Source organism: Tyto alba, unplaced genomic scaffold, assembly GCF_018691265.1.
Source record: "Tyto alba isolate M040663 unplaced genomic scaffold, T.alba_DEE_v4.0 Super-Scaffold_23, whole genome shotgun sequence".
Taxonomy (NCBI): Eukaryota; Metazoa; Chordata; class Aves; order Strigiformes; family Tytonidae; genus Tyto; species Tyto alba.
Window position 1 is genome coordinate 27,379,728 of NW_024881297.1, and position 25,608 is coordinate 27,405,335.

The 25,608-nt window shown below is 36.8% G+C and overlaps 1 protein-coding gene across 1 annotated transcript in view; it reads left to right on the forward strand.

Annotated features, from left to right (window-relative positions):
- TACR3 (tachykinin receptor 3) overlaps nucleotides 1-25,608 on the forward strand; it is a 40,385-nt gene that overhangs the window by 6,791 nt on the left and 7,986 nt on the right. The window contains exons 2-3 of the mRNA XM_009963162.3: nucleotides 9,369-9,557; nucleotides 10,971-11,121. Of these exons, the coding sequence (XP_009961464.2) occupies nucleotides 9,369-9,557; nucleotides 10,971-11,121 (340 nt within the window). The remainder of the gene's footprint in view (nucleotides 1-9,368; nucleotides 9,558-10,970; nucleotides 11,122-25,608) is intronic.

Genomic DNA, 25,608 nt, shown 5'->3' on the forward strand with positions numbered 1-25,608 from the left:
ATCTGAATTAAGAGTTAAGTATCTGTTACCTGTCCTGTGTGCTCAGAAACATTAAAGTATAGGGAAAGGTGTATGTGAAAAAATGATCTAATATACATCTAACAGGTTAGGATATGGAGTACACAAGGCATGACCATTTGTTGTGGTCATATGGTAGTGGCGTCAGCAAAAGATGCACACCAAGAAGATGTATACGTGCATTCTTGTACGTGTGCTTGGTACCAAGTGTTTTGTGCTTCGCTCACCAGTGAATAGAGGAGGCAGAAGCACTGGCAGACAGGAAACCTGCATCACCCAAGCCAGCTGCCATCCCCTGCACAGAGTTCAGCCCAGACAGAACTGCAGCCTTTGGCCCCTCTATCACTCTCCTTCCCTCAGACTCTGTTGTCTCAAAGTAAATGGTTTCCATGTAAAAGAAGAGAGAATTTGCACTGAAGATCGGGGAGAGATGAACACGGGAACAAGAAAAGCAAAAAGCTAGATGGATTTGTCTTCTGGTTTCTTGTGCTTTACAGGATATTTCCCCCCAAGAGATCTCCCCTCATATCTGAGAATTTTTCATCCAAAGAAATGGATGAAGGAAGTTTCTGTAAACTCACTATGCTGTTTTTTCCACAAGATGGCATTTTATTGTTAGTTAGCTTTACCTGCCTCTGGTGTCACAGAACTACACAAAACACTATCTGTCCTACCTCCAAACTAAAGTTCAATACACCTTTTTTCCCAAACTAATGTATGACTTCGTAATCATGACTTCATGAATCAGTCTTGGACTCTGCATATCACAAAGGGAAAAAGTCAAGATATGCTTTTAAAATTAACACTATTATTACTGTTACTACTTTGCTAGTTAAACTATAGAATTCAAATAAGAAATTCCTTCTCCATTTCTCTGTGTTTCCCAATTTGTATTTTGAGATGAAGAACATAATATTTTTGGATTCCAGTATCTAGGCTGCCCTCTGAAAAATACTAGTCCTCAGAACTGCGGAGAAAATGTTGGAGCAGGAGAGCATTAAGGGTTCAAAAATCAAGAGGTGAAACATAAAGAACTCTTTATGACTTGGGGGCCTAAAATGATTTTCTGGGTTTGACAATTCCCTTTTTGAGTAAGGTGAAATAGTTTCTTCAGAATATCCTGATGCAATGGCTGCAAGACTCAGACTGCCAGAGACATAAAAAAATTCATCCATTTCTTGCTATGGTACAAACTCATAGCAATCAGGCAAAAAGACAGCATCTTTTTGGGTTTTGGTCAAAATTCATGTCAGAGTTATGTTACTGATAGCATACTGAGATAGTTTGGTAATAAATATAGGCATAAGAGCTATTTTTTTCATCTTTGTTTTTCATTGTGTAAATATTCTATTTAACCAGCTGCTTTCAAAAGATGCAGTGAAAAAAATGAGATTGACACACCAATATCTTGAGGAGTATAAGCAACATTTACAACAGTGACTACTCCCAAGTCTGCTTGTTCTTGGTAGGAAACATCTGACAAGTTTGAACCATATGTTCAAATCAGACGTTCATTTTAGACTGCCTTAGCCTTAAATACATTTTCTCAGTGCCCTTATCTATAGCTTAATGAAAACTATTAAAAGGTATATCTCTGGTTTACTTCGTAATGTAGCCTGCAGTACTTTCCAAATATAGTGAAGGGTTTTTTGGTTTGGTTTGTTTTTTTTCCCTTCTTTTTCTTGAATATTATTGCCTATATGCATGTATTTCTGACTGATTTAACAACCAGGAGAGAAATTTGTATTATTCACATATTTGTGTTTACCAAAATTAAAAAATTTTAAAATAACCGGAGAAACAAGAAGGAAGCCATTCAGATGACAGTGTCAGAAATGTAGACAATAACAGTGAGTTGTAGTCTGTGCAGATGGAGCTGGTTTTGCAGCTTTTGCATTGATACTGGTTCTTGATAGCCCAGGGAGCTTGTATTCAAAGATTAGAAGAAACAGAAGTCATTCTGTCAGGGGAAGTCAGTTAGTCCATCATTTTAAGAGGCAGACCAAACAAAAGTGTTATCCCTTTTCTATCAATATGCATAGGTATGGAATACATTGTGTAAAATCAATTACATACTTATAAAAATCTAGCCCGTTGTCAGTTACCAGAATGTTCCTCAAGAAGAAAGCATTGCACTATTTATGAGAACTCAGCAATACTGAAGAATTTCAGTATTCCTGTTTTAAGTTTTTTGTTAAGAGGTACCCAAAAGCAAGGCATTGGACACTAGCCCGGATTTCAGAAAAACTGCGGTGTTACACCCTGCTCAAAGCACGACAGCGATTCACCAAGAGCAGCACATGTGCCTCTGAGTAAATCAAGGCCAAGTTATCCCTCTGGGTTATTGCCCACTGATCTCTCAAATGTACAATGTGTTTTTTTATCATGCTGTCATATACTCTTTCTTTATGCTGTTAGCTTTAAGGTGATCACTGTATAACAGTAACAATGTTTGCCATAGATCCTCCTGATGACCAAAACCAGCCTTATTCAACAATCAGAGGTAGCCCTACAAAAATGCCCATAGCCACTCTTTCTGCAGAGAAAATCAGTCTAAATGAATGAATACATACCACTCTCACAAGAAAAGACGGAGCCTTGCACTAGTAGGTAGAAGATAGAGAATGCAAAAGTTAAAGATTTGGTTTCCATTGTACAAAAAATGTCTCTAAAATCTCACATCCTTTTTAGTCTACTGTATCTACCTTACAAAGACCTTTTGTAGGATTTTCCACAAATGTTTTACATAAGGGCAGGGAATCATAGCAATTTCCCTACCTAGGTTTCTTAGTTACCAATTGATTCCAAATACAAAGTTTCAAAACCAGCTTCTGTTTTGAGGGAATAAGGGCATCTGTGCATTCACCAAGGAAGCATACACTGCTGTCTGCTGTTGATGAACCACTTATATGCAAGAATTATGATTTTCTCTCAGTCTCTTCCTTTGTCAAGTCCAAATTTCCTGTTACATTCTGGTGCTGAATTGATTACTTTTTTCCTCATTTGAGTTTATAAACACACTGTAAAGAGGTGAAGCAAATCACTTAGGATGATTAAAGGGTTCCAGCTGTGTCTTCAGATGGACATTTGTAGGATCCAATTTTGAAAATCATTTTGTTTTAAAAACATCTTATGTAATTTTCCTACAATTTTCTAAATAATGTGTTAAAGAGGGAAGATTTTCCTGCCTGTATTAGTATATGCTGCTTTACAAAAAGATTAACTAGCATTATTTTTTTATCTTTGCTACTGTCAGGACCATAATACACAAACTTCAGCAGCTTTTATAGTACTTACCAGCTATTTGTCTCTTATGTTATTTGCAAACTGTAACAGAGATACATGATTATGCTGTCATTGTAACTACTGGCTTAAAGAGTTTATAAATGTTATTCAAATGAGGACTGTCTCTATTATCGTTTCAGGGGAAACAGATTTTCTTGATTTAGTGAACCCAAGAAACAAGTGCAAAACAGTAAATTATAGACTCCAGCCAAACTGAGCATTTCTGAAGTAAACTAGACCTATTTTGACCTCAGCAGATAAGAACAGTCTGGAAGGAAAAGAACACTGCAGCAAGCACACTGTGATGCACCAGCCATTATATGTTGCAGCCTGACTGATTTCTCATTAAGTTCAATAGAAAGACTCTTGCTGACTTTGGTAGTAGTCATCTAGGGACAAAGATTAACACAAGCCAAAGCTAGAAGAAAAGTGATGATAGTGGGATATAGTATGATCTCAGCAAACAAAATCATGTGTTAATGATTCTAGTGATTAAACTAAAGGGCTACTCAAAAATGCTTTAGAGTAATACAGAGAACACGGTGCAGATGTTGAACAATCCACATTCTTGCAAGTGTTGGCTTGAGCCTCTACCTGCACATATTTACAACCCTAAATTTCTAATGTGTATATTCCGTCTTATAATTACCTTCCAAGTGTTAGTGTTTATGTTGGATGGGGTAATAGTGCTTTCTGTTTGTTGTGATGAATTTTCAGTTGATATGTACTTTAGATTCTGCATCCTTGCTTTATTGTGTGGAACAAGCTATCTGTGACATCAGCAGCAGCTCCCGCTGAAGTCTGATTCTGAAATCAAATGACCTCAGTGAGAGTTCAGAGCCCTTTGTTTGGCAGGGAATCCCATTGCTCCAGCCTGGTGACTGGCTGAACAGTAAATGTTCAAAGACTGCAAAACAAATTGGCACGGCACCCCACTGTGTTTGTGTGGCTACAGAATGCTTTTCAGCAATGCAACAAGTCTTCAGTTGCTTGTAGCCATTATAAATCCCCCTCCAGCTCAAGCACTTACCATCTTTTAGTGTCCTTAGAGACAGAGGTGTGGGGAGGTCCAAGATCTGTGTATAAATACCACAGAACACAGTGGACCTACAAGGGCCTTAGCACTTACCACTTTCACTGACTTCAGAAGGACTGCATAAGTTCAGACTACTTGAAAGAACAGTGGAGATACAGAACAGTCATTAAGACAGATGACATCTGAGCAACAGGGAAGTCCATCTGTTTGTTACCCTTGCGCACAATTTACGCTTGGCTGATCAGAGAGAGAGCAACTCTTTGTGAGCTCTCTCCCATACACCTGCACAGTCAAAAGGGCTTGCCACCACAGAGCCCTGTGGTGAAAAACTTGTGCTTTTCTACCAGTTCTACTTACCTTGGAATCTCTGGCCAACTAGGGCTGATTTTTCTCATATATCTTTTGACTTTACATTACCCCAGTTTCCTTTCCTATTTCCTTCTCTCTCAACCTAGTTTCTATCTGCTATTATTCTACAACTCTCCTGTCTTTGCTTCTCCTCCTATTAGTTTCTCATTATTCTTGTTTCACTTCTATTCCTATTTTTGCATTCAGCAAACTGTTCCCCAATCTCAGTTCTTTTGATTTTGCTCCAGATCCTGCATCTCATCATTCTCTCTTTCATTCCTGGACTACTCACACAATCCTCTTTTTTCTTCAGCATGTTCAGCGCCATTCAGTGCACAATTCAGACAGCATGTCTGCTGCTCCCCCTTGTAACTGGCACTTTGCCATACAAATTATATATAAGGATATCAAACAGAGTAAGGAAATGAGCCCTAATGACAGAGCTACACCATGAAAGATGACAGACAGTTGTCAGCCATGGGTAATTGGAATATATAAGGGCAACATCCTGCATTATATATGCACATTATCCCACACTTAGCCTCCTCACCTCACTAAATTTCTGAGCAAAGCCTAAGCATGGAAACTCTAGTCTGTGCTAGCAGGAGCTTTTACTCCTGATGGAAACAGCCTGGCCAAAATGGACAAAGATCAAAGGCAAGGGCCAACCGAAAAACTAGCTACTGCTCCTTCAGGTTGAGGCTAAAGAGATAGCGAAACAATTTACTGCCCTTAGGTACCAGCAATGGCAAGATAACATTTCCAGCAAAAAAAAATTATAGGCAGGAGTGGCTAAGCCTCCTTTGCAAATGACAGCTAAGAGTGCAGGAAGGATTCAGTTCTCTTCTGAGCTTCTTTGGGCTACAGAGATTAACATCTAGAAACAGCTCAGCTATGGACCTGCAACTGAAAGTCATTCCATATTTTCCACTATTGTTAACCATGGCAATGATGGCTTCTCTAGGAAAATACTACAAACCTTATATGACGAATTTGAGTGAGTGTAACAATTGCAGATCTAAAGCAATCTCACTATGTTAATTAAGCAATTTTGTTTCTAAGAAAAGCCACTTAGGGAACCAATTAAATACTTCTTTGTAATTGTTAGAGTAGTGATAAATTAGACTAAATTAGATTTGTTATCAAAGTCTCAGTAGCAGAGAGCTGTCAATACTCTCTGGTCAGCTAAGCCCTTCCCGCACAAGGGCATTATTGAGGGTCAGGGCTCCTCCACCTCCTCACCATCTTGTTTATTAGAACGACTGCCTGCTACGTTTTTGTAATCCATCTTGTGTAAAAGCTAGGCTGTTGACTTATCACTCAAATTTCAACAAGACAAGTAGCCTGCTTTTCATCTGATCCTTGTCCTTTGACTTTCCTCACTCAGGGCGCCAATAATTACAATTTCCATCAGTACAGCTGTAGGAGTCATTTCATATAGACAATCCACATTTTTAAAGGGAATTCATCAGACAGGGAGGTAAACCAACAGAATTTTATCTCAGCCAGAGAGAAATACTGCTGGTATATGTTGGGAATAAGAATAATCTAACTGGGAATAAGAATAATGTGAATGTAATAGAAATCTGACAATAGCACATAAAATAATGTCAATGTGCAATCTGAAGAAAACTAGCAGTTGAAAAGAATGATTCCAGGATGGGAGGAGATGCCTTAAGAATCCCATAAACACATGAAAATGATGACTTGTTTATGGGTTATCACCTACTACAGGTAAAGATCATCAAACATGTTGGACAGTACCTAGCAGCCCATGCTCAAGCTAGCTCAATTTGAAAGATAGGACTCATGATTATAAACTTGTCTTCATTACCAATTTGTACTTACTCTTTGGAAGAGAAAGGAACTTGTGGGTAGAGGACAACAATCCAGCTGATGTTTATTTTCAGGAGATCTGCTATTCTCTCATGCCAAGACACCCAGCACTCAAATAAAGCTATTTCATAGTTAGTATGTAATACTGAAAGCACCAGTTTAGCCAAATAAACAAAACAAAACAAAAAACAAGTAAATGAGAGGAGAATTAATTACCTTGGGGGCAGGTGTGTGTGTGGAAATATAAGTGCAGTAAAAACAACGCAAAATTAATAGGCTTGAAATTCTATATACGGAAATTGAGGATTCAGAACTGAAGTTGATTTAGATCACTCTCCGTTTCTGACAGCATTTAGATGTTTTAAGGTATTAGTACAGTTATCATGTCTACTAGAGGTTGAGTACTGCTATGAAGGCAGATGTTGGATTTATCACATATTTGATGGATAACTATAAATGGAGTTAATTTTTGCTAAAAAAGATATCTGTTCTATAGTTACCCATCTCTCAAGTATGAAAGTTCAAAAAAATAGGAATATCTTGAATGAAATTTGTTTCTCATAGCAGGTACGTATGGATGCAGAAGATTACTTACATAAATTCTTATCAGGAGCATTACCTTATTATTATTATTATCATTATTATTATCATTATTATTATTGTTGTTGTGGTATTGTGGCTAATGTTTGTACCTAAAAATCGTAGAAATGTAGTGAAAGAGTAGATGAAAAGCTGTAGTACATCTTTTATTTATTGCAATTCCTTTAGAAGGTATAAATGACACAAGGAGGGAAGCAACACTGGAAAGTTCTGAAAATATTTTCTCTACACATGTAGGCTGGAGTAAGTGTGGTTTGACTTTCTAACTGTATTTAAAACCTGAAAAAGACAGTGACAAGGGTCTGACATCAAGACTGGAGACCTACAGTAGAAACAAAGAGGACATTTAGGAAATCATGGATATAGTCCAATAATCTTGTCAAAGGTGATCGGATAACTGGACACGTGTACTGTGAAAGACAGTGAAAGTATATGGGCCATAATTATTCTTTGCCAATGAGTTTTCTTCTTTCAGAATTACTACTAATACTTGTGACCGATGACAAACTGTTGAAACTGAATCAGATATCCTCCTAGAAATTTGGAAAACTCTCAGTAGTCAAACATTCAAGTTGGTTTTCATATTCATTCCAGTTTCCTATCTGTTTCAGGTCTGTTTATAGAATATGAAAATTAAAAAACACAAGGAAACACAAAAAATAAGATTTTAATTTTGTTAGTTTCCTTTCGACTTTCCCTGGTTATTCCTGAGGAGCTTCTAGATCATTGTTATTCCAATCTTGATTTCAGAAAAGCAATGTTTTGGGAAACACAATGTAGAATGTCAACCCTACCAATGACTGCAGAAGAGCAGATCTTCAGTTTCCTGAAGAAGCACAGATACACTGAATATTTCCATGGAAATTTATTGATTTAATGTAGGAGTTCAGATCAGCAATTTAACTCACAAACAGCATTGTGTTTTAATCATGAATAAAAGGATTTTTCTAATGTACTTTGGGAACCCTCTGGATCTGAAGTATTAATGTAAAAACCATTTCCTTGTGTTGTTTTGGAAAAACAACATTAGGATGTCACATTAAAGAACACACAGTTATTCAGTAACACAATATGGACATACAGTCATCCAGTATCTCCCTGGTTTTACCGAAGTACAAGAATTCCTTTAAATGTGATTCTGGATGATACTTAACAGCATTCCTCCTAATACTGGAAGAAATTTTGAATAGTGTTCCTATTTAATTAATATGATTAATGATTTTCAAAGTTGTCATTTGGTCACTGTTAAATGAAACAAAATAGAGTGATCAGGGAAGTTGGTGGAAAATACTTTAATTCAGGAGTTTTCCCAGAAATCAAAACAGTAGTCATGATAAGAAAAATGCGATAAACACATGAAGTATGTGATACGGAGTATATAAAATATAAAATTTCTCTCTCCCTTGTTCCTTGCATCTGTAATAGAGATCAAAAGTCAGAAAACAAGACTTGTTTTTCTTTTACTGTCTGTCTTGATGTCTTCCTGTTGCTCTTTTTTCCTAAGCTTTTAAATTTTAATTACTTAGATTAAATTTTTTGGATGTTATTCTAAAGTTATCAGCATACATGGATTGCCAACAGAATTATAGGGCAGCAGGAAAGATGCTACCCTACCTGAGAAAACAGGAACTGAGAAAGCAAATGAGATGTTTTCATGCTTTATGCATCTATTTCTGTTGGTGCTTTTATTGCTTCTACACTGCCTGAGAAAATGCTCATATGGCTCCTCTCTCAGTCTCTGTATGAGCCAGCTGCAGCCTGGGGCTCTTTGGCAGACGATCCAAAGTCAGTCTATGTCTACTAAAATAAATGCATGCAGTTTTATCAGGTTCCTGTAGCTTTTGGACAGATGACTAATAATCCTGACAGATTGGCTGTTAATTTTTTAATTAGAGATAAACCCTGTATTATGTAGCAGAGTAACAGAAGATCCAGCTGTATTGTTCCTTTTCAATCAGACTGTGTAGTAACACATTAGGATTAACTGACTCTTTGAGAAATACTTGCTCTACTAGCATGCATATGGTGTCCCACAGCTTTAAAATAATATTCAGTGAACCTTCTTTTACTGCAAGCATTGCCTTCATGGGGGCTGAACCACCCAAAGAGCACAATGCCATCAGAACTCCAGGAAGAAAAATATCTCTGCTTTTAATCCTTCTCCCAACCCTAAGCTTTGGTTGATTCTAGATACACCCTAATCTCTGAAGGTTTCTTATGCACAGGTTTTTGTTTTCTTTTACAGATACATGGCCATTATTGATCCTTTGAAACCTAGGCTCTCTGCAACTGCTACCAAGGTGGTCATTGGGAGCATATGGATTTTGGCTTTCCTGTTGGCCTTTCCCCAGTGCCTATACTCCATAACCAAGGTGATGCCTGGGAGAACTCTTTGCTATGTAGCATGGCCAGGTGGTCCAAAACAGCATTTTACGTAAGCTATTGTTTTTTAAAACTTGTGCATGGTAGTGTTTACACTTTCAGTGGACTTTGCAAAAGCTTTAGAGTATCATGAAGATACTTTACATGTAGAATAACTAACAGCATTGACAACTGAGAAATGTAAAGCAAGTTTTCTAAGCTAGGAAGACAGAGCACTTTGAGTGATAAATTGAACACATTTATTCTCTTTCACTTCTATGAGTGTTCTCCATCCCATGCTGCATGTTTACCATCATTGCTTCTCTTAAGATGGCTACTTCTATACAGAGATGGTCAGAAATGGGGACAAAACATGCAATTCAAAGCAAGCTTCCTTTTCATCCTAACCATGAAAACAAGTATTTCCAGCCTTTCCTTGTCCTAATATTTTTTTTTTCCACCTCTGGATCTCTTCATAAGAGGGTTGGATTCTCCCACTTCATTCTTTTACACTACCACAATTACCTATCTCAGATATCAGTCCTATAACTGGTTCCAGTCTCTGGAAGTGTAGAATAACAGTCAATTAAATTGCATTTATCCCATTTGTCCCTGTGGCAGAATTAGGAATAAATGGTTACCTAGTCATAGAAACTTTATCTGCCCTTTCATGTCTTCACTGGCATTTAAGATGAACTCTGTGTTCAAGGCAGAAAGCCTGTGTATCCATCCAGCACCAAATCTGATCTTTTGCTCTCTTTCAGGCAGGTGAAAGAGGCCCTGGTCATATATAATTTTTATCACTTTAGGAGCCATGCACAGATCTCTCTTTAGGGCTGTAAGGTCACTCTCAGTGACAGCTAGGGATCCTTCACTGATCATTCTCTGGGATTTTATCTAAAGATGGCATTTAACCAGGAACTAACAGGAGGCAGAAGTTATCTTTTTTTCCGCAGTGTTTACATCAGCAGCAATGACTATATTGCACATAGGCAACAGATCTGTGTTGCCTGTGTGCACCAGATCTGCCACATGAAGTATGTTGGGTAACACAGGACACTTATCAGTGCCTTTGTATAAATATGATAAACATACCATTTAAATAGTTATTTTCCTCTTTCATTTATGGTCCAGACTAGAGCTCAGAATTTCTAGTTTGCCCTTAGGATACTTGGCTGTGCAATAATTAAACCAATTCAGCTAGTTATGGACAAACATACCTTATTCTGCCATGACGACTAACCATGATAACTATAGAGCCATTCTTAATTTATGCTAGTGCAACTTCAGAATCAGATCTAGAAACCCCATAAAGCATTTGCATTAAAATGTAAATACATTTGCAGTGCAGTTAAGATGTTCAAAAAGGGAAAACACCAAGGACTAAACATGCTTTGTGCTACAGGAGCACTCGACTTCTAGCAGCCCATTCCATTGGTATAGCTCCTCTGAAAGCACTTACCATCTTAATGCTTTTTCATTGCAGGTATCATGTCATTGTGATTGTGCTGGTCTACTGCTTTCCACTGCTTGTCATGGGCATCACTTACTCCATAGTGGGAATTACCCTCTGGGGAGGAGAAATACCTGGCGACACATCCAACAAATATCATGAGCAGCTCAAAGCTAAGAGAAAGGTACTGTTCCATTAAATCCTGATTACATAATCTGCAACTACGTTGCAAAGTATGGATGTATGTTCCTTCAGAAACACTAAATCATGAAATAACAGTAATGAGAGATCAACTTCAATAAAAAATTGTATTAAGTTTTACAAGTTGTCTCTATGTTCGCTAGCTGTTCTTTTTGTAACTTTACTGTTCATCATTAAATAAGAGTAACATTTGGATTTTAACTTCTTACTCCACATGTAGCATCATATACCGAGTTTGCTATGTGGAAACTAAGTCCAAATGTTTAGACTTTACAGAGCTAAAAAACTGTGTTTTGAACAATGGGCTAGCGAACCATTATCTCCTCTTAGGCCAGATTCTGATCCTACTGAAAGAAAAGTAAATCTTAATGTAATTTTCAGTAGATTAAGACCCATGAATCTTTGAGATTAATGCTGATCAGCCTGTTCATATTGAATAATTTAGGTTTTAAATTAGTAACTTTTGGTGATAAATACAAATTATTTTTTCCATTATTTTCTTTCCATCTTTTTTACTGTAAGTATTGCCTAATCTAACAGTACCATGGATTGCTTATGAACTGATTATTTGACTATTTCCAATTCAGTTTTCATGATGTGGTAGTACCATGAAGGATTCTTTCCTATATCATTCTTCTTCTTAACCTAAATTTTCTTCTTTAATGAGGTAGCCCTTCTGGTTTTTTATTTCTGATATTTTTTTGAGACTAAAATGCATTCAGCCTTTCAGATTTGAACAAAAGGTACCCAAACATGGACTTCTCATTCGCAATGATGAGCACATTTTCAATTGCTCAGTTTGCTTCCTGATACTGTGAATATGTTTGAACAGTGGTATATGCTACCACACTAGCAATAGCACAGAGCAGCATATTGGGTCCTGAGGCAATAGGAGATCTGCAAATACTACAGAACACTGATGTTTCCATTTCTTTGAGGACACTGTCAGGAATATGAAAGTGTTTTTTCCCCATATACTACACAGAAAAAGTTGCTACAGCAGAGGATATACGAAATGAAAGATTAGGATCATTTTCTCATTCATACATCTTCAGACTCATAAGAGACAAGTACAAAACTTTTTATGGCAACTTTCAGTTGTCAGAATGGTAGGCATGCCCAGACAGCTTTACGGTACGATGTGCAATGTCTCCTATGAAACCAAAGATCTTATTTATTTTTGCTTTTACATAGCTTTGTTTAAGAGGTCGAACTGCTAACCTCTCTTAAGGAAGTAAAATGCAGTTTGACTAGTATTAACATTACTATCACCTTGTAACAGTTCAAAGATCATTTGGAATGTGAATGGAGAGAAAACTGAAAAATCATCATCAAAAATTCACCAATATGCTTTGCATACTTGCCCCCAAGTGAAATTACTGGACTAATTTCCAGAAATGCTGAAACCCTTCCAAAAGATTGGCATCTCACTCTTTGACATCATCCATGAAAGTCCAACATTACCATAGTCTTTGCTATGCATGTTGTCACTTTCTCAAAAGTGCATTTTCAAAGTTACAAATTTACCTTTCCTACACAGCATAAGCAGAAAAATATTTCAGTTGTCAATTATCTGTGTTATTACATACTGCCCTTTCAGCCAGTGAAAAAAGAAAAAAAAAGAAGCAAATACTCAGTGGAGGGTTCCTGGGGTCTGATTGTAAAGACAAAACAAGGAATCACTTTCTGTAACAAACAGTGTGCAAAACCGAGTTTGGAAAGAAAATTATTAAAAACTAACTCAGAGAACCAGGAGATCCCAGAACTTCAGCACCTGTTATCATAATGACTAAGTACATCTTGCGTCATAAAAACTAAAAGTCTCTGCAGAGAAAAGCTGGTTTTTACTATATGATACGAAGGGTTCAATTAAATCCCTCAAATACTTTCGAAACCACACCTCTTTAGAACTCTAACTATATGCAAGAGACATGGAGCAGCATCCTTAATTCAAGTATTTTAAGTGTGAGAGTACTGGAATGCATGCCTTCAACATATGCAACAAGGGAATCAAATTATGTGCAGATATATTGTAACTGCATCAGTGACTTTTACTGGCAGAGCTCCATGACAGCTCTTCAGTTCTATTGCTGTGCTCTCAAGCAGGATTTATGAAATAACTGGTATTTGGAAAGATGAATGATAATTGGTCATTCATGAAGATGAACTAGTAGACTGGAATCCAAATCAAGCTATCACTCAGCCTGCCTCTGACAACAGAACTATTGCTTTTCCTTTATTCAAACAAAGAAATCACATGGTTTTCTTGCTATTTAGCATGCAGATATCTAGACATATGAAAAGTCTGTGCAGCTGTAATAAAGGAGAAATATAAAATAACTGACTGCATGTTTGATATTATGCAATGATATAGTGCAAAGGATGTTTGATTAGGATTGTTTGAAATGGTACTTAATGTTAAGAAGGTAGTGAACAGTTCATGTAAGAAATTTAAAAGAAATTCTGTTTGCTAAGGAAAGATTTGAAGCTTGAGAAACTTTGATAGATAGTCTCATCACTTCACATGTGTGACTGTGCAGTGCACCCTGGATCCTTCTGAAAGCAACATCAAAGAACAAAGGATTTCACAGTACGCACTACAAGCTGGACAGCAAAAAGTCATACATAGTATCTTTAAGGGTCAAAGACTTTAAAGTTTTAGAAATTCAGGACTGCATGAGACTACTACCACCATTTTTTTTTTTTTTTCTGACAGATCAAATGTATCAGGGATTGACCCATTTAAATTCGCCTGACATCAGTCTTTTGAACTTCTGAATATTCACTACATGTGGGGACTTTGCAGCCATTACCCCTTCTTAAAGCTCCTGGTATGAGACTGACTGATGTTCAGCTGAACATCATTTATTCTCCTGCAGTTCCTGTTTTCACAAGACAGAATTATAGTTTTAATACTGTCATACATAACTGAAATTTATATAGGTGGATCATAATGTTACTATCAGTTTTACTAGGCCAAAGTGTTCTTCAACAGAAGATGCCATTGACTTATCCCAGTAGAAATAATGCAGAACAGAAAATACTCTCCTTAACTTTATATCTTTACTTTACAGTTGCCCTTACCTCTAACTACTGATTTTACGATAATACATCAGTGTGCATCTTTTTCGGCAATTTTCACAATTGCTCCATACTTACACCTCTGCCCATATTCTCTCCTTCTCCTAACACAGTTTGGGGTGTCATCTCAAATTCTTACTGCAATGAAGTTCGATTAAAAGCCACACTTTTCTAGTATCAAAATTGTTCTGCAAATTGGCATGTAAACACAGAAAAAAAAAAAAAAAAAGTAGTATGTTGAGATGGTCAGGTTTACCAGCCTAACTACCCAAGGAAATTTTCAAAGTTTTATATACATATTTTGACAGCAAAAGTAGACATCCCATATCCAATTACAGTTAAGTGCATCTATTTAATTAGTTAATACAGAACACACAACACTGTGGAGAAGAAATGAAAAAGTAGAAAACTTAAGACTTCCATCTGAAAATCTTCCATTTGAAAATAATATTCAAAACAATGTGGGACTGTAGGAATAATGATGTAATGAGAAACGCTCTTGAATATGAATTTGAGATATTACATATTGTGGGAAGCCAAATCAAATAAGATGGCAGGACACACTTTTCCAAGTCAGGGTCAGAACAATTACATGTAAATTCAAAAATTACTCAAAATTACTGTGTGAAAAGCTTTCACTAGCTAAACAGAAATATCCAGGTGAAGTCTTAAAGGACTACAAGTAAATATTACAAGAAGATATCCCAAAAATTTTAAATAATTTTCAAAATACTTACATGAAATATTTCCCCTCTTCCATAGACTATGGATGTAAGCAACAGGACAAGATCTGAACAAATGGTCTCTGTAAGAACTACTGCACAAGCACTTCACACGTATTTGTTTTATTCTCCTTTTCTTTTTTTTTTCCCTTTCATAGATTTAGAGAAAGTTCAAAGAAGGGCAACTAAAATGATCAAAGGTCTTATTATGAGATTAAAATGGACTTCTCTAGGTTGCAAAGAGACCAAGGGATGAGATGATCAAAGTTTACAGAATCACGAACATGTTAGATAAAGTGTCTGAAGATCTGTTGTTCACCAAATCCTGAAATACAAGAAGTAATAGGAGAACAGTTCAAAGCACATAGAAGAGAAAATACTTTACAAGAGGGTAATTTAAGCATTGGTAAAGAGCTTCTGAGACTCTCTCCCGCCAGATGCTATGATCTCAGCAGGTTCCGAAAGGGATTAGGCAAATTAGCAGGCAATAAATTCATAAGTAGATACTGAAAGGATGAAGCAGGAATGCACACCTCTCTAATACAATTTTGGATTCTGGGGAAGTATTAGGAAAATAGAAGACGGAAAATGGCCAGGTTCATGAGATCTCTCTAAACAGCACCTCCTACTGCCACTGTCAGAGATAGAATAGTAGGATAGATGGACAACTGCCTGATCCAGGAAGAACTGTCCTATGTCCTTATGTTACTTTTCTACATAACAGTACAGCTATAAAAATGTAGTTCATCATATTATTCCTGTCTTCCCACTGACTTTCAGTGCAACTAAAAAGGCAGATTTTACTTTTTTCTTTTTTTTTTTTTTTTTTTTTTTTTTGCCACATATGAAAACATGACATGAAATCACATTAATATACGTTTGAAACCCTGGGTCCAAGGATTTGTCTTGCATGTGACTTCCTATTTCCTGCCAACACCATCTTGAAACTCCACCTTTATCCTAGAAATTTGTTCAGACTTCTTCAAAGTTGGAAAATAATTGCTACCCCAGGGGACTGCACAAAGACATGGTAAGTTTAGTATCTTCCTCATTATTTAAGCAATCCATCTTCTCCTAGCTTTTCCCAGCATGTGGACCAGCATTCCGATCTTCAATAATTTATATATTTCATTTTCAAAATGGCATAAGGGAGTCAAACACTTTAATGTAACAGAAAGTCAATATCACTTGATTATCCTAAATTCCATTTAAAAACAGCTGCAAACAACTACTCTACACTGCTTTGTACTACAGACTTCAAGGGACAGCCAAATCCTCACAGCTGATATCTCAGTCTATACTGAATCATCACCTATGAATGCTTTTTAAAAGTTAGGCAGTAATAACCACACAATTTTTTAGCCTTTATTCAGGTAATGGTCAACCAAGACCACAGTATGTCTAAATATTCACTTCTCCGTGTTATGTATGCAGAGAGAACCAAATCCTGCAGTGCACAGATAAAAGGGGAAGGCATTTGGGCTACAGCTCATCCAAACTGACCATGTAACAGCAGGCTGTGGAAGAGACTTATATTGTCATAGTGCCTTTCCCACCACTTATTTATTCATGGGGCATGAATGTTTCCACCCTGTAGATTCATTTGTGCTTGTGCTTCATGGACAAAAATGACTGCCATGGTGATGTAGGAGCCATTTGCTTACATACTGACAAGGTGCCCACTCCAGGACTGTGCAAACATACACAAAGGGGCGTATGCACTTCCCCCTGGGAAGGTACCCCTTTCCTTTGGTTGATTTTACGTTTCTGAGAGTGATAAGTGAAACAATTTACCCATTCTCTCACGGGGTAATGAGGTGCAGAAGTTCAATTTGTTACGAACAATATATACCTCCTGCCAAAAATAGGTGCTTGTGTATATTTTTGGTCCATCAGTAATCTTCTGCTGTAAATGGGTCTACTTCTTGAGTTGAAGAAATTGCCAATGAAAATAAAACAGAGCAAAAAAGATAGGGGTACACTAGAACAGAAACAATAAAGAGGAAGATGGAGAATTAAACCCTGTTTTAAGAACAGGTAATCTCACTGATCTAACAGACATAGCACTATGGCTCAGACTGTGTGGATGGCTATATTGCTTGACTATGTGAAATTTCATACAGCTACAGTTAAATTACCATTTATCCGAAATGCTGATGGCATTATGAGTGCCTTTTAGGCCAAAGCTTTATCATGGTGGAAAAAAACAACTGTACTTCAGTGCAGCCATTCATAAATTTAGCAAGCATTGTTCAGCACATTCAAAAAGCAAAAAGACTAAGTAATACCAAGTTGAAGGACAATTTACCCCAGGTAGCATCAGTTTTCTGTACATTCCACTGCTTTGCTGTCAGTCAACAATCAAAAAAAAACAGAAATGCTTTTTAATGATTCCAGCCCTTAAGTGGAAATATCCATTGATTTATTCCTTAGGCAGCTGAAGGTGTGATAAAAATACCCACCAGAGGCAACCTCTTTCCTCTACATGAAATACAAAGACTTAAACTAAAAGTTTCTGAAGTGATTAGTTATGAATCTCTCTGTTTTCCCTATCATAAAACTAGTCTAACTTTATGATTTCATACTTTTAAGCCAGTCTCCTCTGAGGTTTTTCTCACCTAGTCATATATCTTAGACTTTGTGAAACTACTCTAGAAGTTAAATCCATTTGAAGATTTTCATATCAATGAGACACGGCAAGTTTTAAGCATCAGTTTTATCTGTGACCGTGTTTGACAGCGTCATGTTTCTTGCTTAAAGAAAAAACAACCCAGGAAGAAGGAATTTTCAGGAGCTTTTAAAGGCTCCACCAAAAGCAAACTTGTCCCTTGTTTCCCAGACATTGGAAGATGTTGAACTCTGTCCAGAGATTTCCCCACTTATTCCTTGAGTGTCAGTTTGTCTCTTTCAACATAAAAATGTTAAATGAAAACAGGACAGGAACCAGCCTCAGGGCCCAAGTCCTGTCATCACAGGCAACCGTAACAGAATTCCTCTGATATCATCTTAAATCTTCATCTTAAAACCATTCTGCCTTCTGGATCACTACATCTAATGGAAAGCATTCTAAAAGTCTCACCACTCCTAGAGTTCCAGTTTCCAAACTAAATTCATGGACAGCTCTATTTATGCCCTTATTTTCCGTTAGCTTAATTAATCACTTATTATCCCTCACTGGTGCCACCTCTACAGGTGTTTTTATAGCAACATCCTCTCTCAGCCTTTATTTAAATTCATTACATAACGTATGTAAATATGTAAATAAAACAAGTGCTTCTGGTTTTCTTTTATATAACATCTGTCTGCAATAAGAGACCAAACCCAGACAAGGAATGTCAGCAGTGGAGCCTCACCATGGTCCTGCACAGTGGTAATAACAGCTTCCTGTCTCCACTGAAAATGCCTTATCTGGAACATCCTAATATCTCATCTATCCCTTTCATTAAAGTGATGAACTGGCTGTGCTGTAATGAACCAAATACATCTGTCTCCTCATTTGTTTACAACAGTTCATTCCACAACTCACAACAGAAAATTTTGTTAGTCCTTAATTCAGCAAAGCCTGGAATTTTTCAGAGTATGATCCTACCTGTGGAAGAACAGTGTAAAACAATACCCAAAACTAGCACGGTACCAATCCAGCAGTTTGTCTGCTCTGTGATATCGGTCACTGCCACGACCCCACTTAGAGACACAATCACTAGAGGTACCACACTAAGTATAAGATTAGCACTTTGAAGTTGCACTTCTGTCCCTGCAGTTCTTCAACATCCAAGTTCTTCCTCTGCTAGGCCTCTGTACCAGCAAAGCTGCACAAAAGTGTGTTTTCCCCAAACTTATTTGGCATGCTCTTATTCTTCTGTACTAAACTCCTCAGTAAATACATTAAATGAGGCCAATATCAAGACTGACATGGAACATAACCTGGTTTGGAGGGAGGTTAGTATTAAATACTTTCTAATAAAAAATGTGTCTCTCCACTACCTTTCCAGTGAAAAGCATTTCCCAAATTGTGCTCAATAGTGAAACACAACAGGTAAAAGTTGCTTGGGAAAATGAATAACTAAGGATAGGTTTCCACTGATTCTGATTCAGGGCACCTCTTACTATAACCTTAACGCTGCCAATTTACAAGAAGTATGAAATATCCTTGCTAAAATGGTAAATGCAAGCCAATCCTAATAAAGCTAAAGCTTGACTTCAGAAACTGTTACACATGCCTAAACCTGGTTTTGTAACACTGCAGAGGAAGTTACACAAGGGGATGTATCATGCTTCTAGGCATGCTTCCTATGAAGCACTGATGGCAATTCTGCCTGTTGTTCTTCTCTACAGCTCTGCATGGGCAAGTCAGCACTGGTCATGAAGTAGGTTATCGGACCACACTGCAAATGTTAGCGTTCCATGAAAATTTTGAGCCATCATCCTACATTCATAAAGATCAATACCCTGCTAGACTCGCCAGAATGCTGTTGACACAATAGTAAACGTCACTACTTGCAAGTAATTGCTATTACAGTTAAAAGCTTGCAGAATAGGGATTTTTTTAAACCTCATTTTCTCATAAGCTTAAAAAAATCTTCTAAAGGATAATAAGGGCCAGAATATCATATGAATAAATATGTCCGGTGAAACTACTAGCAGAAGAAGGTATCTTTTCCTATTTTGATTAATAATACATTCCCATAGCTATTAAAAATCTCAACAAGAATACAGAGTATTGACGGGAAAACTTGTTTTTGACATTTCTATTTACCATTAATTAAATTCTTAAATTCTTGCACAATCAACACATTAATGACAATGTATAACCCCCCCTCCCTAAACACATACACACAGAGAGACTTTTTTTCCAGCAGCACAAGGCAGAATAACCAATACTCCGAGAAAACACTTTTTCTTAAGTTTTAAAAAGTTCTGTTAAATCCTTTCCATTACTGAGTATATGGACTGAATACCTATTGAAAATGTAGGGAATGAGCAAAGTAATTCTTAATGTTGTGTACCGTAATTTTAATTTTATAGTCTCTCTTCACATGCTTAGCAATTGCCTAGGGAAAAACTGGAACATGAGGTACTGGAGGATTATTTTCATTGCATGTTAAAACCAAAATCTCTTTTACAGAGCTATTTTATGGGTTTAGAAAAATGAGGTTCATCCTTTCCCCTCTCTGGGATTTCCGCCCCCCCCCACACACACACACCCCCCCCAGTAATTTGTTCTGTTTGTAATAATTTGCCCACATTTTGAACAAGTTTTCCTGAGGTAAAAATAAAGTCAGACCTCTTGATCATTTTTTGAACAGCATTAAAACAGTGAAATATAATGAAATTACTAGCAGCTGCCCTGCTCTGCTCTCTATCTACCAAATAGCTACAGCACACCCAGCAACAGTACCAGTTTGCATTCATTGTCTCAAGTTTTCCTAAAACTCAGCTATGAACTGTGAACACATCACTCCACACCCATCACCTGTGCTTCAAGGAGCAACGACAGGGGAGTAAAAGAGCGGTAAATTCTAAAAATGGCTTTATGCTGTGCATAAACTTTGCACAGTGTATTTACTGACAGACTGATGCAAGTTTTCTGGTTAAAACTTTCTTATAGAACAGCTGACAATAACTCCAGGTCAGGGGCAGGGTTAACAGACCTGTTCTGCATAGTCAGTGAGTGGGCTCAGGATTGTACACTTAGAATTTCTGTGATATTTCTCTTCCATATTTCTATATTTCTGATCACTTGTGGCAGAAAATTCATGTAAAATATTGTCTAGTCACAGTCATAGGGCAAAAATTTCTGTTTAGTAATGCCTCATATTTTTAACAATGGAAGTAACACTCTATTAAACAGAACAAAAATTTCAACAAATCACTCCAGCGTTAGTGAACTCAGTGTGGTTTTAAAAGAATTGCTGAATTGAACTATACATATTCCTTAATAATAAAACTAAAATACCTACTGGAAAGACAAATAAAACCCAAATCTGTCTCTTTTTCAAAATTTACATTTTAAGCATGGAGATTATGATCTCCAAGTTTAAAACTGTGGAGTTGTTTTTTTTTAAGACTGCCCTCATTTCATCTGTGTAGTTTTCCCCAAGTTTAAGTTTGGGACCTAACTCTCCAGACATAACTTTAATATCCCAGATTCAGGACAAAATATGGTCTTGAAGTTCTAAGCAAATTCTTTCACCAGCATACAAACAAACCTTGAAACCTCAAAAGGTCTTTTGTTGTCTCTGAACGTGTCTCATCTAATCTGCAAAGTTATCCCATTATATATACTAAATTGCAACCACATGTATAGCCCTGTGTATGCATATCTATATACATATGTACAGATAAGAGAGAGTTCGTAAGAAGCCCCTTCTTCATTGATTCCCTATAAGGAAATAATGAACAAATTAATTTTAGCATGAGTTTTGAGTCTGTGGAGCTTTCTGGAATGGTGCCCAGCACCTGTGTGGTGAAGAGTCCAGGAAACCTGACACAGAGCAGTCCTTTTGGAGGACTGCAGTGCCGAGAGCTGTATATTTAGTAGAGCAGAATTGCAGTTCCAGTATTGCACTTACACACTTTTACATTCATTGCATGTTGCTATTCATGTAAAAAACAGAACATAACTTCAGTACATCTTTTTCTGAGTGAAAGCAGAAGGCTATTTGACTCCTTCCTTAAAACTTAGAGTGACAGACTTCACTAAACTCCTGCTACAGCAAAAACTTAGGAAGAGGAAACCAGATGAAATAGCCCAGAGACATCACAGATGATGGCAGGAGCTGAACTGCAGAGAACCTACAATATTCCAAATGTGCTTTCTAGAAGCAGGTGAAAATTATCACCTACACACAGAGCGGTGTCCGTGTTATGTCTATTGATATCTTCATCTAACAAGTTTAATCCTTTAACACAAGTACTTCATGCTGTAGAATTTTCTGTACTGCAACACTGTAAACAACCTATTGAAAGGACCTTTATGTCATTGCTCATTTTCTGGGGTGGATAGAAAGAATTTCTTTGATTTCTACAGGCTTCGGGGCAAGTTTCCCAGGAAACAGTTTCAGCCACCCTGTCATGGGTCAGCTTATAACTTATTCAACAAGAGTATCAAATCAGTGCAGTAATGATCAGTGTGCTGACCATTATGGCCAAGTACTGGATACTTTAATACTTGAAGCAATGCTAAACTGTCCGTACAAAAGCAGAAATAGCAGATGCTCTTGCAACAATGATACTCCTGACACTTTTTAGCAAGAACAATTGACCAGAGCATATACCATCTTTTTACTGACCAAATATTTCCAAAACGTTCTGTATGTGATTTACAAGTCTACTTCTCCTAATGAGTTCATAACCTTCTACAGTCATTTGTGGAATAACAAAAATAAACTAAGTGCATCAAATGCAAAATATAAACCTCAAGCATCACTGACATTAACAGTTTCCTTTCAACTCAATTTAAATTAAAAAGAGACTGGGGGACATTATTAATTTTTTTGTCTGTTTTTTCTTAGGTGGTAATAAACACTTTTGCTTCAACCTTTGAAAGGGAAGATGTTAATACCATTGCAAACGCATAATTATGACGGCAATAAAAGAATAGCTTTAACTGTGTTGGTTGATTGTTTTTTTTTTTTTTCTGAACAGAATTTAGCCATACACTTTAAACAAGTACAGTCCAGGAATAATTAATTTCATCTTCAGGCAACACAATTTTATTCCTATCAACAGAAAACAGAAGAAGGAAGTTTTTCAAACTATGTATTAAATAATCTGCATTCTCTCCCATTATGTTCTTGTGCCAAAATTATAGAAAAATATAGTAAACATTAAAATGTTTTCTAATTATATAAATCACTTATTTTATTCCCCTAAGTGAATAAACTGAAAATAAAACAATCCAAAAGACTGTAGGCTTTCCATATGAAATAAGAGCCTGTGCTCCTATTTTGAAGATAACCAAAAGTATCCATCTCATTTTAGCTTCAAGAGAATAGTTTCCATTGATAGGAACCCATATAAAGCAAACCACATGTAGGGATATTTTTGCATAATTCATTGGCATAATTCAGTATAGCCTTATTTATTTATTGCACTGTTAACTATAAGGTCTAGTTTCCAAGATAAAAAATTCAGACATGCCAATCCCTCTGAAGTCTTATATGGAAATTTCAAGTGGGTCTTAAAACATTGGCAAGATTCTGGGAGAGTCTTCAAGGAGGATTAAAGGTCCCAGAACATTTTCAGAATTGTGACAGAAAGTAGACAGAAAGAACCAACTACTCCTATTGGGAAAACAAAAGGAGATACGATTGTTTTGTTTCCCCCACACCAAATCTCATCTCTGCTTGGAAGCATGGACATGAAATGTGCCCCATCACTCATTCCAGGTCAGGAAGGAAACTATTGTAAAATAAGTGATGCTGTGAATTTTAAGTACAAAAGCACTAGATCAGCTTTTTTACTTTATTCAGAACTAGATATCAAGTGGATAACTATATCCAGTAATGCCAATCCCTCAACAGCCACTTGGAGTCATCTTCTAAAGAACATAAACTTCTTATGCTACTCCATGCTGAAGACCAAGGCAAAGATACAAGGGCAGCTACCTTTACCTTTTCATCTACGCTACAGAAAAACAACTCTTTTAGTTTGAGCAGCAGACATTAGCATACTGTCTAATATCTAACAACCTCTTGTGAGAAATTGAAACACCTCTTTTAGATAAAATAACATAAGACTTGTGACAACTTTTCCTCCCCACCTCATCAGATGCTTGTGAAATCGTGTCTTCTCAAGGAAAAAAGTCTAAGCAAAAGATTTACCCCTCTTCTTCAGATATTTCTTGACATGTTGAGAGAATCTTAAAGTCACTGTCAAAGCTGTGTTCCATGCAACATTAGCAAAGCATAGTTTAAAAATGGCAGTAGCTAAGATCATTCATAAAAAATGTCAATTGCTTTGATTTGTCGGGGGTGGGGGACCCCCACATTTTAGCATTTGTAAGACAGCAATTTGATTCAAAGCTACTTCATACTAGAACAAAATGTCTTTTTCAACTTTACAGCTTAAATAACAAAGTAAGTGATTGTGAATTCTGTCTGTAGCAAGGGATTATGCAAACTGAAATGAGAAGTAGTTTATTTCAAGCGACTGAGGAAAAAAATGGATGAAAAGTATAAATCAGGAGAATAAAATTATTTCTTGAGCACAGGAATTGACAAATGCCTTACCTGCCTGAAAGAATTTCAAGCTCTCCAATTCTTTCTACTTCTAAATGTGCATCTCCTTTGGCTATTAAGAATCTATCCTTTCTATGGGTTAAAGGAGCACAGAAGAAATCCCTGAGCTTGTCAAAATTATATGAAAGTCCACAGCACCTGGTATCTGAGGAATCAGTCCTATCTCTGTACTAATACCAATAAGAGTTATCCTTGAATCCTAATTTTATTGCAAAAGATTGATAGTTTACTCCAACTAAGAGTTGTGGAGAAGTAAAAGACACAATGGTCTTCCCTTCTCTCTGTGCTTGGTGCACAAGTGCCAAGTATGTCCCCACACATGGGGAACATAGGATTGGGCAGTGGATTGACTGATTGCATCCAAACACATTGGGAAAAGTACTTTGTGCAATGTTAGTTTGGTATTTTACTTCTTCCAAAAGAGCATAGAGCAGAAAGATATACACATGACTCCCAGAGGTTATCTGTAAACTGTGCTTAAGTTGTATTCATGGGCAAATAATATGCATGATTGGGTAAGCAAAGACATTGTATGACACTGTAGGTGTTCTTAAAAGTATTTGCTCTACTTCCCATTTACATATGCATAACACCTTAGGAGTGAAAGTCCTGAAACTAATGAAGTTACAGTGTGTGATATTGGTACAAATGAAATCAGAAGTAAAATTCCTGACCTTGTAGAAGCAGCAATATCAAAGATGACTTAGGAAGGCAATAATGAGCTGCAGAGCAGATTGAAAAGGAAATGATTCCATGGCCTAAATCTTAGGTATTGATGGCATATCAGTGCCTTGCAATGTGATTTGCTCTAGTCCCCCAGCAGCAGCAGGGTCTCTCAAAAAAGTATATTCTATTCCTAATCACTCAAGAGCTGTTTTCAATACATCTAAATCAGACTCATTTTTCTAGCTATTTTTCATGCAAATAAAAACAGGAGGAAAAGAACCATATTTGCTTCGCTTTCCAAGTGTAGCAGAATCTATTAGCTCCTTTTCACTTTTACTGCTTTAAATGTTTCACAACAAAGGCAAACCTGCAAACTTCAATTCCAATCAATTTATGTGTTTTGTTCTTTAAATCTATTTTTTCTCATTACATACCAATCATTAATGAAAGAATGTTTTTTACTCAGAGAAGAAGGATCTAAAGGAACAGACAAGACTACAAAGCCCATAAGTTAATTTTTTTTTATAGCCACAGTTTTTCTTAGACATAGGCAGAAACACAACAACATCAGTAGAACATGTTATAAGAATATAAAATACTTTGATTTTCCATCGTATTCCAAATCTAGCCTCAAGACTTGCCTGAAGGTTGCACAACTGATAAAATCCATACAATTCATTTTAACAAAAGTCCTGGAACAGAAAAACACCCCTTTCCTCCAGCTATGCTGTCCACAATATACAAAGGGAGATAGAACAG